This window comes from Astatotilapia calliptera, chromosome 19 (genome assembly GCF_964374335.1).
Source record: "Astatotilapia calliptera chromosome 19, fAstCal68.1, whole genome shotgun sequence".
Taxonomy (NCBI): domain Eukaryota; kingdom Metazoa; phylum Chordata; class Actinopteri; order Cichliformes; family Cichlidae; genus Astatotilapia; species Astatotilapia calliptera.
In genome coordinates, this window is record NC_137440.1 from 13,208,856 (window position 1) to 13,223,710 (window position 14,855).

Genomic DNA, 14,855 nt, shown 5'->3' on the forward strand with positions numbered 1-14,855 from the left:
GAAAGACCTGCAGAAAGCTGGAGAACTATTCCTCAAAGCCACCTTAAAAAAACTCTTAGGAAGTCTGACTGCTTGGAATCAAAACAAAGAAGTGATGGTGGCTCAAGACTTTTGTGCAGTACTGTATTAATTCATATAGAGCAGCGTTTACCTCTCCTGAGGTTTGAGGGATCTTCCTGATGGTGGAGATTTCATACCTTTTCTTTTGAACTGCTAATCAAATTACCTCTTTGGCCACACACTACAACTTGGGGTTAAACAGGAAGGTGTTTAAATTATAGATATTCGTTTAAATTGTTGTTGTTTTTATTGTAAAGCAGCAGCGACCTCTTTGTACTCTTTGCTGCTCGGTGGATTCAATGCACTGTGCTCTCATTAAACCTTGCATGAAAAGTGTAAGTGCCACCGGCTCTTAGCAGAGAACCCACTCCCTAGAGTCAGAGAGTCATCATAATAATGCTCAGCTCCCAGTACAGTTGTCTTCCCGTGTTAATGTTTGGTGAATAATGCTGCATTTTGTCAGTTTTATTCTGACAGCCCAGGTGAACACAGGCGGCCCAGAAGCACGGAGCAGGGGTCTTTTCCACGAATAATGCATGCGGTTAAAGTAATCCCGTCTGTGCAGCTAGTGCAGCCTGTCCCCGCCCGGCCAGCCAGAAGGTATGTAGGTGTGTGTCAGCATAGGCCTCGTGAAACTGCAGACTGCAGGGCACTTGGCGCGCTGATCCACACCTTCCAGCTGTGTTTTATTTTGTGTGTTATACTTTCCCTCCCCTCCTCTTTCCTTCGGAGGCAGTAACACAGCTTTGTGTTTACCTGACGTGCCTCAGTTTTCCTGCAGCTGTGTTGGGAATTGTCAAAACAGACTACAAATAACGAGTCAGCTATAAAATCCCACCGCCTCGTTTCGCCTGCTCAGCCAAACAGTCGAGCCGGCGGTCGCTCTCGTATTGATACATGCGAAAGCAAATGCAGTCTAATGTTGGACTCGAGTAGGCTTCGAGTGATTTGTCGTTTCGCTGCTAAAGCCTCATTGATTTCTGAGCCATTACGAATTCATGCACGTTTTCTTAGCTGCTGACTGGACGGCAAATGCATTCGCCCAAAACCACGTTGACGGCTGCATTTTTCAGCAGGACACATCTCTTTGTCAAACTTTGATTCCTCCACAGTGTTACACCCCGGCCTAGGCAACCGGCGTGCAACGTATGAAAATAAAAATAAGAAAAAAAAAACTACAGCTCTCCACCAAAATCCCAAAACTAAAGTATCGACAAATCTATTTACAACACGGGGGAGATCGCAACCATGACCAACTGACACACAGGGCTTAAATACATAGAAGGAGCAATCAGGGAATGGACCACAGGAGGGAAACACAGCTGGGGCAAATTAGACCTGACGAGACAAGGAAACGTAAACTGAACACACTAAGATAACAACAGACCTTCAAAGTAAAACAGGAAACACATGACAGTCACGCAAAAACAAAACACTGACAACACCGAAACGTAACACACAGCAACCGTGAAACACACACCTCTATTTTGAAAATATTAGATATTTTATTTAAGCATACACAAGTAAGCATACACCATATTCTTCATAATTGAAGTTGTGTAACCTTGTGCATAATAGTTAAACCATGCTAGCCCTCTTTAAGCAATGACTGCTGTACACTCCATACAATGAATATAAACATGATAGCACTAGTAAAGCAGTTAATTTTTACTAAACCATGCTTCTTCGTCATCCTCATTCCTAAATTTCAAGAATCCCATAATGAAACGGTCAAACTTCATGTATTTCCAGGCATGTTTCTACTCTAAAACAAAACACATGATGTGTTGTTAAAATCCAGCGATTGTTGCGAAACGGTCCGTCACTGCAACAGAGCATCGTCTCCCCCTCTTTTTTTCTCAGGCATTGATTTAGCACAAACGGTAGCAGGCGAAAAGGTTTCGGGCCTTTTTTAATGAGTGGTTTGACGCCACAGGGCTCACGTGGAATGTTGAGTTCGTGCTGTCGTCACCGGTTGTCGAGTGCGATTAAGGAAAGATTTTTCATCTGGCCACCGTTTGCTTAACCTGTTCCAGTCAGAGTGGTAGCAGCAGGGTGTTGCCTTCAGCCAACTTAAATCCCAGTAATCAGTTTTTCAGTAGCAGCAGCGATGGGCTAAGCGAACTGCACTGTCCACTGTCTGTAATGAGTGGACTCTAATTAGATACCCAGATGCCTTCCACTTAATTAGACATGTTATGCCACTGTGTAGCTGTTAAACATGGTCAAACACTTGTGTGTAAAACCAAATAAATAATTTTCATGTATTAAGTTGGAGAGCTCACCTAGTGCTCAGCTGCTGAAGCTGCAACCCTTAAGGGAAAGGGTTGGCACTTTCAGACATCCACTTGATGGCTTTCTCAGCCATTAGTTAGATGAAGAGACTGACTGCGCTTCCGCGTTTGTACTGTTGCTCGAGCCAGCAACCCATTCTCATTCCCAGGGGGCAAATACTGCTGTTTTGTTAAAACTGCTGGTTTCTCACAGATGCACACAGTTGTTCTTTGGGACTTATGAGGTTAGTGAGACGGAAATTAATTGTAATCATGAAATTTGGACACTAGCATAGGACCCCTTGGTTTTGCATTCACTTTGGGACAGCTGCGGATCAAACATTAGACAGGAAAGTGAAGTGGAGTGACCCAGTGCGAACTCTAACCCAAGAAGCTCCAGCTTTCATTACACAGCTGAAGAGCGACTGAAGAGTTAAACAGAAAGCTCCCAACGGGAACAGCAGACGACCCAAACTTCCAACTTCCTAATGTTCACTTTGCGGGTCTTTAAAACTGGACTGTTGTGTTGTGGTGGCTGTGGCTGGTGCATTAAGGTAACAGCACCATAGGACATCTTGTAGCATCTGACAAAACAGGATTATTTTCTACCCCAGGATAGCAACGTGCTGGCATTCGATGCCTTACTTTGAGAATGTGTTGGCTGTAATTTAACCAGCTGCTAAGAGAAGTGTCGATCTTCTCGTGTAACTGCAAATTCCCAAAATGTCAAACTATTTATTGGTAAAGTTTGACAACCTGCCACGATAGCCCTACATTTAAATCTTTAATAAGGAATACAGTATTTACAGTGTCAACACGCGTACCATCATCACAACTTTTAAAATGAACTTCATACGTTGCTAGCTGACTCGATACCAAAGAGGAGCAAAGGACTTTCACTGTTTCGGGGAATGCAGGGGATAAATATGTTGTTGGATGTTCAAAGAAATCATTGGAGACGATTCTCGTCATTATCCTTCACTGTGTGGACGGATGCCTATTGATCGGAGAGTCTGCCACCGGGGAAAATGTTCCGGGGGGATAAAACGGATTCAGCCTTCAGCTGAGTGAAGTGTTTTAAGTAAAGTGGTGATCACTTCACAGAAAATTTCCCAAAGTTTGTCCTGGCTAGACAGAAGTGTTAGTCAGGAGAGACCTTTACATTAGACAGACTCACATTTTAAACCTTCATGTGACAGTTGCGGTGAAGAGGAAGAAATTGGGAAAGGAGACCGGGGAAATGGTGTGCAGCAAATAGCAGGGCTCGCTGCTCGTGAGTGATAGAAACCTGCCATTGCATTAGTTATCAGTCTACTCATTCTGTTCATTGCTTTTTCTCTTAACTGCCTCCCTTTTCCACTGCATTCAAGGCTGAGGAGCCGGGACCTGTTGCGTTCGCAGTAAAAGACGAGTCGGTGCATCACAGAATGAGAAGCTGCCCGTCGATACGGATTCCCAGCAGCTTGAATGGCCCTCGAACACCACGCCTGGGTGATTATGTGAAATATCCAGGGCTGTGTCCCTCATCGAAAACACTCTTCTTTTTAATGCACATAAACAGCATAATGACATAATAGAAGCACATAACGGTAGAGGAGTGCCATGAAAAACGCATTCAATAACAGGACTTTAACAGCCGTGTCTAAACAAAAAAAATTCACTAGCAGTAGCGGTACCCTCTTACAATACGAGACTATATATCTTCCATTTAGTCTTGTCATATTTCATTAAAAGCTCTTTAGACTGATGCTACCAAACAAGAGTGGAATTTTAAATGTATTTACACATTAAAGGCCAGCCACCTCTTCCAGCTTTTCAGACAACACGGCATCGATCTGTAATGTTTCCCTTTTTCTTTGCACACACATTTAAATACTGGGTGGAAGATAAATATCACGGTGTGAGATACAGGGGCTTCCATCTTATTAGATAAATCATATGGTGTGATTTATTTTTAAGGCAGTACTACTGAGTTTGAATCAGCCCTCGAATGCGTCATTTTGCTCCCAGATGTGCCATATACCATTATGTTTCAGCACAGATGTTGACTTTAAACTGGTGAAAAAGTCTGAATAGAAGCCCTTCTGTCTGGTGACAAAGAAATCGTAGGGTTGCAAGTTGGGCCCCATTTAACAAAAAAAAAGATTTTTTTTTTTTTAGTTTATTTTTTTTAGTTTATTTTTAAAATCCCATGCTAACCACTGGAAACCAAAGTTTTTACAACAGCGCTTAAGGACGTTTGGGGCTCGGAGTTAATTCCCTCCAAACTGGACGTGCAGTTCATTTGTCTGCCTGAACATTACAACATGCTGAGAGGTCGGGATTTTATTCAAAGAGGCTGCGGCGTTTGAGTCCTCGATTCTGCACTTCCTCTGAGGGCTGTTATTGCTGATATAAGAGATCTCCTGTGTGTCTCTGAAGAGGAAAGACCACTTCTTCCGAGAGTCCAGCCCCTTTTAGAGTTCGTTAATTAGATGAATGCACTCCATTATGGCAGTTCTGCTCCTCTCCAGAATGCTTTGAGATTCATCCCCCTCAGAGAGAAAGACACGAGGGAATACTAAAGGGCTCATTCTGGACATGGAATGTAACATTTCAGAATAAAAGCATGAGGGACAAGAAGTAGGATGAAACCTGGCCTCTCATGAACTCTATTGTGAATATTTGTTCAGATCAGAGGTTCCTTTTAAGTGTTTTTATCTTGTTGATCGAGTCCTGGTGATTCAGCTTTGGTAGCAGCCCTCTCAAAAGCTGCTCTGACGTTGTCACAACACATTTTAGAAACATCTCATAAATTAGCCAGGTGGTAGAGTCTGGATTCCCTGAGGGGGCGGAAAAAAAAACAAGTGAATCCACAAGATTGCAAAGAGCTTCTGCCCGAGAGAGGATCAATGAAACAAAAATACCAGAACAACAAAACTGTACTGGTGGCACCTTGTAAAAATTTAAACAACTACACCCTAACAGCCCATTTAAGAGTACAGAATGCAACATGTAATGATGAAGTTATGCGTGGATATAAAAGATTAAAGCAGAGGAGACGATTTCAAACCAGAAAAGGGAAATGCCCAGGTTTTGCGGTCACTGATAACACACTGCAAGACGCTGAGAAGAAGGTGACAGAGAGAATGAAAAGGTCTCTGGCTCTGTTTATCAGCTTTGGTCCCTGGGGCCTGTTTATCTGCAGTCTCTCCAACACCAGAGCCATTCGGCTCTAATCGCTGCCGCCCCACAGTGCAGTAGTCACTGAGCACGGAGCAGCCGCTGCTTTTCACACCGGCGCAGGCGGAGGGAGCATGCTCGACACCCAGAGTCCTGCGGCCTCGCTCTGGCGCCAGGCCCGAAGGAGAGAAGGCGCTGCCGAGGGGCCCAGAGTCCCAGCGTCATCCTGACAAGCAGATGGGCTTAAAAGGGGCCTGCTTGTTTGTGAGAACACAAAGTCTTTTAGGTAAAGAGAAGACGTCCTGGCAGTCACACCTCAATGATGTTGACAGATGGCATCCTATTGTTGTTGTTGTTGTTCTTGGGGAACTGTGGGAGGAGAGAAGAAGACGACAGGTATGAGACGACCGCAGGACTTAGGAGTTGCACAATAAAATTCAATGAGTATGAGGATGCCTCTGCTGCTACTTGGATGCTTTATTGATGTTTGCAGGAGAGTGAAAGGAATAAAGATTAGTTCTGGACTTGTGCTGTCAGCACACGATACATGGTTATGAAATGGGCTCTGTGCATTGATCAATTAGAACTTATTGGAAGCCATGACTCGAGGGCTGCTGCGAGCTGATGCTGCGTAGTCATGCACGTAATGGCGCCATGTTGGAGCAATGTTCAGCTTTAGCCTGACGCTCAGATGACACCATGGGAGCGTATGAAGTGTCAGTGGAAAAAAGTCTAGAAGTGGCCGGGACCATTCACCTGCCCGGCGCCGCTGAGGGGGAGACACCCGGGGAGAGGAGGGGAGGGGGGTGGGTTATACCTTACTGCGCAACAGCCCCCCCGTCGGATGCTCGGGAGTGCTGCACTCTGAGGAGTTTTTGGCTTTGTCCTTGTTGTTGTTCGGCTCGTTGTCTTTGATTATGTCATACTGGCGACAGAAGAGGGCGATCACACCTGGGGGAGAGATGGTTCGCATTCATGATCGGACAAATCTGGGTATTGTTATCGTCTAAACATTAAAAGCTGGATTTTGTGTTGTATTTACAGAAAATTGGGAAAATCGAGTGTAATCCACACAAAGGCCGTCTGATCCTGGTTTACTGAACAGGTTTGTCCTCACCTGCCCACATGATGAGTACCACCACGATGATGATGAGCTCCCCAGCCCTCAGCTGGGTCGTCTGTCCCACTTCCTCCATTGTTACTTCGTCTAAAAAAGATTTTAGAGGAAACAGGAAATTAGCCTATATTAAAAAACTAACATTATAGAGAATATATATTACAGTGGTATCTCATTTATCCGCAATAGATAAAATCTGCGAAGTAGCCAACTTTATTTTTTATTATATTATAGATGTTTTAAGGCTTTAAAACCCCTCACTACACACTTTTTACACTTTTCTCAGACAGGCATGAACATTTTCACACTGTTCTCTCTTGTTTAAACACTCAGAGTTCAAACCTTTGTAGAAAATAAGTCCAGTATTATAGAATGAAACCAAAGACACCTGCAGGTGTTTTTTTGACATTTCTGTGTTTGTTGGGGAGAAAACGTACAAACATACAGTACAGCACTTCAGAGTCACACTGCTAGCGATCGAAGATTTATGTAAATTTGAAAAGCTGAATGAATTCTGTACAGGAGTGAACTACGTTATAGCGAGGGACCATGCCCTTCATGCATAGTGGTCACAACATAGGACAGCTATTGCAAAGTATTTCTGTCAGTGTTGATGGTATACTTGCACATAAACCACAACATTAGACACACTGATGTGTCACTCCATACCCTGGTGATGTCTACCTAAGTGCACATGTAATTTAAAAAAAAAAACACAAATGAGAAAAAAAAGTTCAAGAATCTTTTATTCATGATGAATAAAGATACTAATATATAAAGATACTAGTATCTATAATAAAGATACTAATATCTAAGATACTAGTTAGTTAGCTATAATAAAGTAATATCTTACTAGTATCTTAGATATTGGTAGATATTGGTAAGATATTGGTATCTTTATCTCTATCCTCTATTGGTAAGTTTATCCTCTGTAAAACAGGCCATTTTAGTTCCTTTTCCCATCTCTTTTAGCCAACTTTCTAAAGCCAAGATCAGAGGAAAACTGTCTGAAACAGTGTTTGGTGAGAGCAGGGTCAAGTCTGACCTCAATTGTACATATTCATTATATGTAGCTGCAACTGCAGCAGCTATCCGAAAGCAGCTGGATAGCGTAGCGGTAAAGCTACATGCCTTTGGAACAGGAGTCACAAGTTCGATTCTTGCTTGGGTGCGTCTGTATCCAGTAAGCAGTGAGGATTCCATTCCTATGCAATCGTCCACAACACACATGCTACGGCAAGGGGGAGCCAGGATGCTAAGACAGGGGGTATATCGTCCTCCCTGAGGTCGGCAACGTCAGGAAGAAGCAACATGAGTGTTTTAGCTAAGAATGTGAGGTTTAGTTGAGAGAGAGAGAGATCAAGAATACTGAGAGCACAATGAGAGTTCTAAGAGTACTGAACTGGTGGCCATAATTCTCAAAGGCTACGTGGTGTTAGGAGAACTATTACTCAAGATGCTCAACAGCAGGCTGGATTACTTTTTTGAGACACGACAGAGTAAAAAATAGGTTCTTGATTCTAAATAAATACTTTTTTTTCTACTTCCATGTGTTAACATCCTACACAGGTAATTTGATTATCTTAGCCTGCTGTTGCTTTTGAGTAATGTCTCCTAGCACCACATAGCCTTTGAAGGATGCCACCAGTTCAGTACTCTTGGACTCTCATTGTGCTCTCAATATTCTTGATCTCTCTCTCAACAAACCAACATTCTAAGCTGAAAAGACTCATGTTGCTTCTTCCTGACGTTGCCAACCTCGGGGAGGACGATATCCCCCCTGTCTTGGCGTCCTGACTCCTCCTTGCCGTAGCACATGTGTTGTACCTCATCACCATGAGAGATAAGCACTGGACTTGAAGAGGACTTGAACTTGTGACTCCCACCCCAAAGGCTTAGAGTCTTACCACTACACTATCCAGCTGATATCAACATGAACATCAATATATATATATCACATCTTGTATTAATGTTGCCATGTAGCCATTTTCACACCTTGGCTCAGGGTCCATGTCCCTTTTCTCCACCAGTAGCTCTTAGAACTGAAAAAGATTCTCAAATTAAATTTTTATATATTATAAATTTATATATTTATATATTTGTATATTTTTTATAATACTTACTTTATATGTGTATAAGTAAGTATTATCATTCTTCATCATTCATTTGTATCTTTATTCATCATGAATGAATAAACTAGTAAGATACTTAGATATAAAGATACTAATATCTAAGATACTAAGATACTTTATTCTTTAAATAAAGATACTAAATAGTATCTTTATTTTACTAAATACTATTTAGTATCTTTACTAAATAAAGATAAAATAAATAAATATATATACACTAAAATTATTCTATTTAGTATCTAAATAAAGATACTAGTACTCTTAGATATAATATCTAAGAGTACTAGTATCTACTAATATCTACTAGTATCTTTATATCTAAGACTAGTATCTTATTAGTATTCATGATGAATAAAGATACAAATGAATACTTATACTTACTTATACACATATAAAGTAAGTATTATAAAAATATACAGCTGGTCTCTCTCCTAGCTTGGGAGTCAGCACAGCCTCCCCCTGACCTGGCGTCCTGGCTCCCCCTTGCCGTAGCATGTGTGTTGTGGAAGATTGCACAGGAATGGAATGTAACCCTCACTGCTCACTGGATACAGACTCACCCAAGCAGGAATCAAACTTGTGACTCCTGCGCCAAAGGTGTGTAGTCTTACCGCTACGCTATCCAGCTGCTTCCGGATAGCTGCTGCAGTTGCAGCTACATATAATGAATATGTACAATTGAGGTCAGACTTGACCCTGCTCTCACCAAACACTGTTTCAGACAGTTTTCCTCTGATCTTGGCTTTAGAAAGTTGGCTAAAAGAGATGGGAAAAGGAACTAAAATGGCCTGTTTTACAGAGGATAAACTAAGAGGCTCAACATAGTCCCACTGGACTGTGAAACATTAAAGGCTACTCTAATCCAAGAATAGAAATATGGAGCTGGAAATGAACACAATAGGTCTTCTTTAATTACACCAGCCTTAATGAAATTCCATCTTTGAAGTCATGACCATCAACAGAAAAGTCTGCCTGTGGGTGCCTGCAGACATCCACTGAGCAAAACAACAGCACAAACAACTCTTCCTCAATGCTGAGTGCTGGGGAAGTCACAGGCTTGATATAAAGTTCACTGCAGCGTGGAGAGCACTCTTATTAGATGCAGTGTGTGACATTTGGAGGGCCCGGTGTGGCAGGAACCCCACGCTCCAGTAGCTTTTAGCATCAAGCATTTCTGCTGATCGATCGGCCTCTGTTGCCTTGTATTAAATAATCAAAGTCCAGCAGCCCTGGGCACCTGACACTGTTGCAAGCTGGCCTCACTGGGGCTCACTGCATTGCTCTAAAACACCTCTGATGCTTTCTGACCAAGATCCAGACACCAGGCGGGTTTTATCTGTTACAGCCATCAATAAGTTCCACTTAGTTTTAATATTTTAGCCTTGTTGGCCTTTTAAAAGTCGTCTCCCGTGGAAAGAGCATTTTGGAAACTAATGAATAGCATTCATTTAAAAGGAGACTGATTTATTTTTTATTTTATTGAGGTCTAAATGTCCATCCTCATGTCTCTAACCCAGAAATCGGTCTCATTATGCTGTGATGAAGGATCTCTCGGTTTTTTAAATGCATCTGGAGGACAGATGAGAGGGGAGTCTGTAGGAGGAGATGTAATTGAGGACACACAGGTGCATCCTTTGCAGAAGTGTTTTTACCTTCAGTGCATAAAAGAGGTGCAGTGCACAGCTGGGACAGATCAATCATGGTTTTAAAAAAATGAAAACTTTTTCTTTCTTAGTTATTTAAGATGATCAGACTTTCTCCTTTTCACTGTCTCTGTGTGATTAAAAACATTATATCCTGTCACATCTTGGCATGCCGTGAATTTAATTAAAAGCGGCATGAAGTATAAACACTCTTCCACCTGAGCTCATAAAATCCAGCTGTAACAAAACTATTTATGATGCAGACACGTCAAACATTTTATTCACATCACTAAAGTAACAGCTCTGAGGCCAGCACGTCTCATTCTGATCAGTGCCTGTTGCATCGACTGTTCTCCACTCACATCTCTGTCAGGTGAGAGGGACTAACGAGTAGAAGAACCAAGGATGGGTGCTTTATGTCTACTGAGGCTTGTTGACATAGGCAGAAAGCAGGACGACCACGCTATAGGACAGCGAGCTCCGTGGTAAAAAAAAAATCAGTGGTTACCTGGCAATAGTACTGAATTTGTCCAGCAACTGATTATAGAAGTTGTTTGGGCTAATTATTTTTAATTGCAAGATAGTTGCCAGTTTTCGTTCTCGTGGGAGGCAACTTGCCTCCAAACAGTTGCAGTCTGACTCAGACTGAGTGCAGTCTCGGAAAGATTATCAAAGTTTTCCAAATAATTGTTGCCAAATTTAGAAATGCAGAGAGATTGTCATAAGATTACACTTGGGACTCGACTCAGCTTCTTACCAGTTGATTGCATTGTTGTTATGTTCCCATATCAAAGCAAAGTTGCCAAGACGCTGTGTAATTTTGCAGTTAAATTGCCATCATGCAACAACTGCATCATTATTTGTGGAGCAATTCCTTAATTTCTGTTCCACATCTTCGAGGTTCTGGCTGGACTCTGAAGCTAAAAAGTTTATGTGAGTTTGTGTTTATGCTGATCAAAACATGTTTGCAAATTTCCCTGACTTATACTTGATTGTTATGTTAGCACAAGCAGATTACATGTAAGTGCCAACTCGACCCTATTTAAAGACTAATAGCAGAATGTCTTGTTTTATTGCCATTGTAACACACTGTGATGGCTGCAGTTACAGCCACACTGTGGTAATATCCACCTAATATTACCAACAACAACAAGGACACTGCATTCACATTTTCTTTCTTTAGATATAAGATTTAATTTAAAGGATAATAAATAACTGGTTCTGGTTTAGAATTAATTTGCATAACACTGTTCTAAAATAATTGTGCACATTTTAGTTTACACTGTTATTTATGATTGAATCTCTTTGTTTTCTGAGTTACCTTAGTTGCAGCTGCTCCAGTCTCTTCATTGAGGAGCCAAGAGGTGGAAAAGGGGCAGAGCAAGCCTAGATGGAAAACTGCAAATTGGCTCATTCCATAACTTGAGATCATGGGGGGGAATTGGAGTTCGTTATGTTAGTCTCAGTTAGGTTTTGTGTGTTTTACCCCTGTTTTGTGGGCTGATCAGCTCACAAATATTTAAGTTTCCCCTTTGCCTCCTTAGGTAAGTAAGTTTGAGTTATCAGTATTGTTTGTTGTTAACTTTGAGTAGAGTTCTGTTATTTTGACCTCTTTTATGGGCCAAGAGTTTGATTTATTTTTTATTTTTTGTATGATTTAACCAACTATGTTTTGGGATTAAATAAAAAAAAACTTTTTTTTGGACTTGAACCTGTGCCTGAGTTTCCTTCGCTGCTCGGTCCATCCCACACACCAAAGTTAAGTCCCAGTGGTTGCAAACCTGGCTCCCGTCTTCAAAGCAACCAAAGACTGCAGATTCATTAAACATGCTTGCTATAATTTTGTTTGTGCCAGCGTCTCCAACAACTCTTTTGCCTTGTGTGACTGCAGCTTAAGCTACATTTTTAACATGTGGCTTTAATAAATAATAAAATGTGGTTAGCCTAAAGGATGTAATTACTTCCTCCACCATCCAGTCTTATTTTGTCAAACAATGATTAATTATTTGTTGATATGTCCGGACTGCTGCTGCTCTTTTTTGGCACAACTTAGGAAACATGCAGCCTTTGATTATCAATTCACATTATGTAACTAAATAATATCTCACACTCAATCTTCCCTCTAATTTCTCACGTGTCTGAGCAAACTCCCTGAGCGTCCCTTGGACCACTGTGAGCAACAGCAGACGTGTGCAGTATGGTCACGCCAGCATCGAATCCATCCAAGTCACATGGTTTATTAAAATAATCAAATTACAGCATTTACATTTATGTTAGACTACTTTTAATTAACTGCTTTAGCCCACTTACAATGAAAATTAAAAAAAAATCTTGTTCATGATCTGTGTAGCATGTTAACACTATTGGAAGTAAAAATAACTTGAACTCCAATTTTGAAAACACAACTTTCTTTTCTTTTTTAATAAAGCTCTGACTTGTATTATGAGTCTGTGGTCTGGGAGAGAGTCTGTAACTCTCTGTCTGCAAAATACAGTATATAATGACCAATGCTGGGCAATTGATTATATAGTTACTTCTTCAAAAAAGTAATTGAGTTTTGCAAACAACAAAGTTTTTTGCAGCTGTTTACCTACAAATGCAGCCAAGGCGTTTTTTTAAACAAACATTTCAAACTATTCACAGAACAATCAGCTGTTTTGCATCAAATCTGATGCCACACAAATGATTTGTGCCACTCCAAAAAATAATTTCTGTCCACTATGAGATAAAGGAGAACAACAGCCTGATACCTGCAGGCCTGACAACAGGAGACGTATCACCGCTGTAACACCTGTAACATTCAGCAGTCGCCTCATTGTTCTGACACACACAACAAAACTACACTACACACTAACTACACAAGATTTGTGCTAAATGTCTCAAATCTCTCACATCTCAAAACACCGCCATCACTCCTAAAACTTCCCCCCCTTCCTAAACAACTAAATGCCGTGTTGCCATATCATTTTTCGACCAATAGGGAAGCGTGGGTTTTTGTTTTTTTTTGTCTTTGCTCACAGGCTTTTGAGCATTTTGCTTATAAAACGCTGTTTTTTCTTCTCACAGTAAATATAAACAATGATAGTATTCAGGAAAAAAATTGCATATATTTTTATCATAACTCTGGTTTTACGTGTCCTCTCAACACAATTTAAAAACTGGTATAAAGTCCACAGTTTTTCCCTCAATTGTTCCGTCTGTCCTGCTCACATCTCCAATGGTTGTACACATTGTCATTAACGTGGCTTCACTCCACAGCAGCCACCCCGTTTTGCTAGCTAAAACACCGGTGTCGGCACATAAGGACGCTGTCATAGCCTGTCAACCACGTTGATTAGCTGCGTATATACGAATGTGAATCGCATCATTGGCTGGACTATGGGATAAGGTGGCATCGTTCTAATCCCATATGGGAGCAGTCAGTCACTTACTGACTAACACTGCAAAACAGAATAGTTTACGTATTTACTTTCATTTCAATTCAGGTTAGATTTTTTTTGTGTGCAATGCAGATTTTCTGTGCGCAGAGACCGTGCCAGCAGTGCGCAATTGCGCACGCCTGCAGCTTAGAGGGAACATTGTTCACACCTGCTGATGAAAGATAAGTTGTTCCTTTAAGGCTGTGTTCATGAGCAGCTTTTTTATATTTACTTTCACCTCCTGCTCACCTGTTTGCCTTTCTTCACTCTTCACTTCCAAACAGGGAAAACAAACAAAACAGAAAATGGGAAAAGTGGTCTTTTAAAAATTATCCATCCATCCATCCATCCATTCGCTTCCGCTTATCCTTTTCAGGGTCGCGGGGGGCGCTGGAGCCTATCCCAGCTGTCATAGGGCGAGAGGCGGGGTACACCCTGGACAGGTCGCCAGTCTGTCGCAGGGCTAACACATAGGGACAGACAACCATTCACGCTGACATTCACTCACACCTAGTGACAATTTAGATTAATCAATTAACCTATCCCCACAAGCTGCATGTCTTTGGACGGTGGGAGGAAGCCGGAGTACCCGGAGAGAACCCACGCAAACACGGGGAGAACATGCAAACTCCACACAGAAAGACCCCGGCCTGATGGAGGAATTGAACTCAGGACCTTCTTGCTGTGCGGCAACAGTGCTAACCACCGTGCCACCGTGCTGCCCTTTTAAAAATTAATTTAATTAAAAGAATTGCTTGTCTCATTTTGTCTCTGATTGATGTCATTTTGATGAAGAACGAGTCAGATTTCTCAGCTTTGGCTTAAAAGAAAAAAATCATTTCCCCCCCTTTCTGGTTTCCAGGTCCAGGGTTGTGCTGATTACACGATACTCTCAGTTTCTCTGTCAGGTTCCCGCTGCGCAGTATCCAAACACGAGATGGAGATAAAGAAAATGTTTCACTCAAGATGGATCCTCATAAAAGAACAAGCCAGACTTTTATACACAGTCTCATTCCACCACATGTGCAACCTCATATATTTATGTATACATG

At 41.5% G+C, this 14,855-nt stretch overlaps 1 protein-coding gene and 1 long non-coding RNA gene across 5 annotated transcripts in view; both read right to left on the minus strand.

Annotated features, from left to right (window-relative positions):
• Positions 1–14,855, minus strand: part of LOC145422353 (uncharacterized) — a 203,909-nt gene that overhangs the window by 118,764 nt on the left and 70,290 nt on the right. The gene's annotated exons all lie outside the window — the stretch shown is intronic.
• The window catches only part of fndc5a (fibronectin type III domain containing 5a), a 48,606-nt gene continuing 35,296 nt past the window's right edge, over positions 1,546–14,855 (minus strand). For 2 of the 4 annotated variants that reach the window (XR_003270652.2, XR_013903635.1), the window contains 3 exons: positions 6,613–6,702; positions 6,252–6,446; positions 1,546–5,864 (listed from right to left, as the gene is read on the minus strand). Coding sequence is in view for 2 of the 4 variants with exons in the window: in XM_026152139.2 (XP_026007924.1) it covers positions 5,805–5,864; positions 6,313–6,446; positions 6,613–6,702 (284 nt within the window). In the remaining 2 variants the exon portion in view is untranslated. The remainder of the gene's footprint in view (positions 5,865–6,251; positions 6,447–6,612; positions 6,703–14,855) is intronic. The other 2 variants (XM_026152139.2, XM_080293603.1) reach the window with 1 other exon arrangement.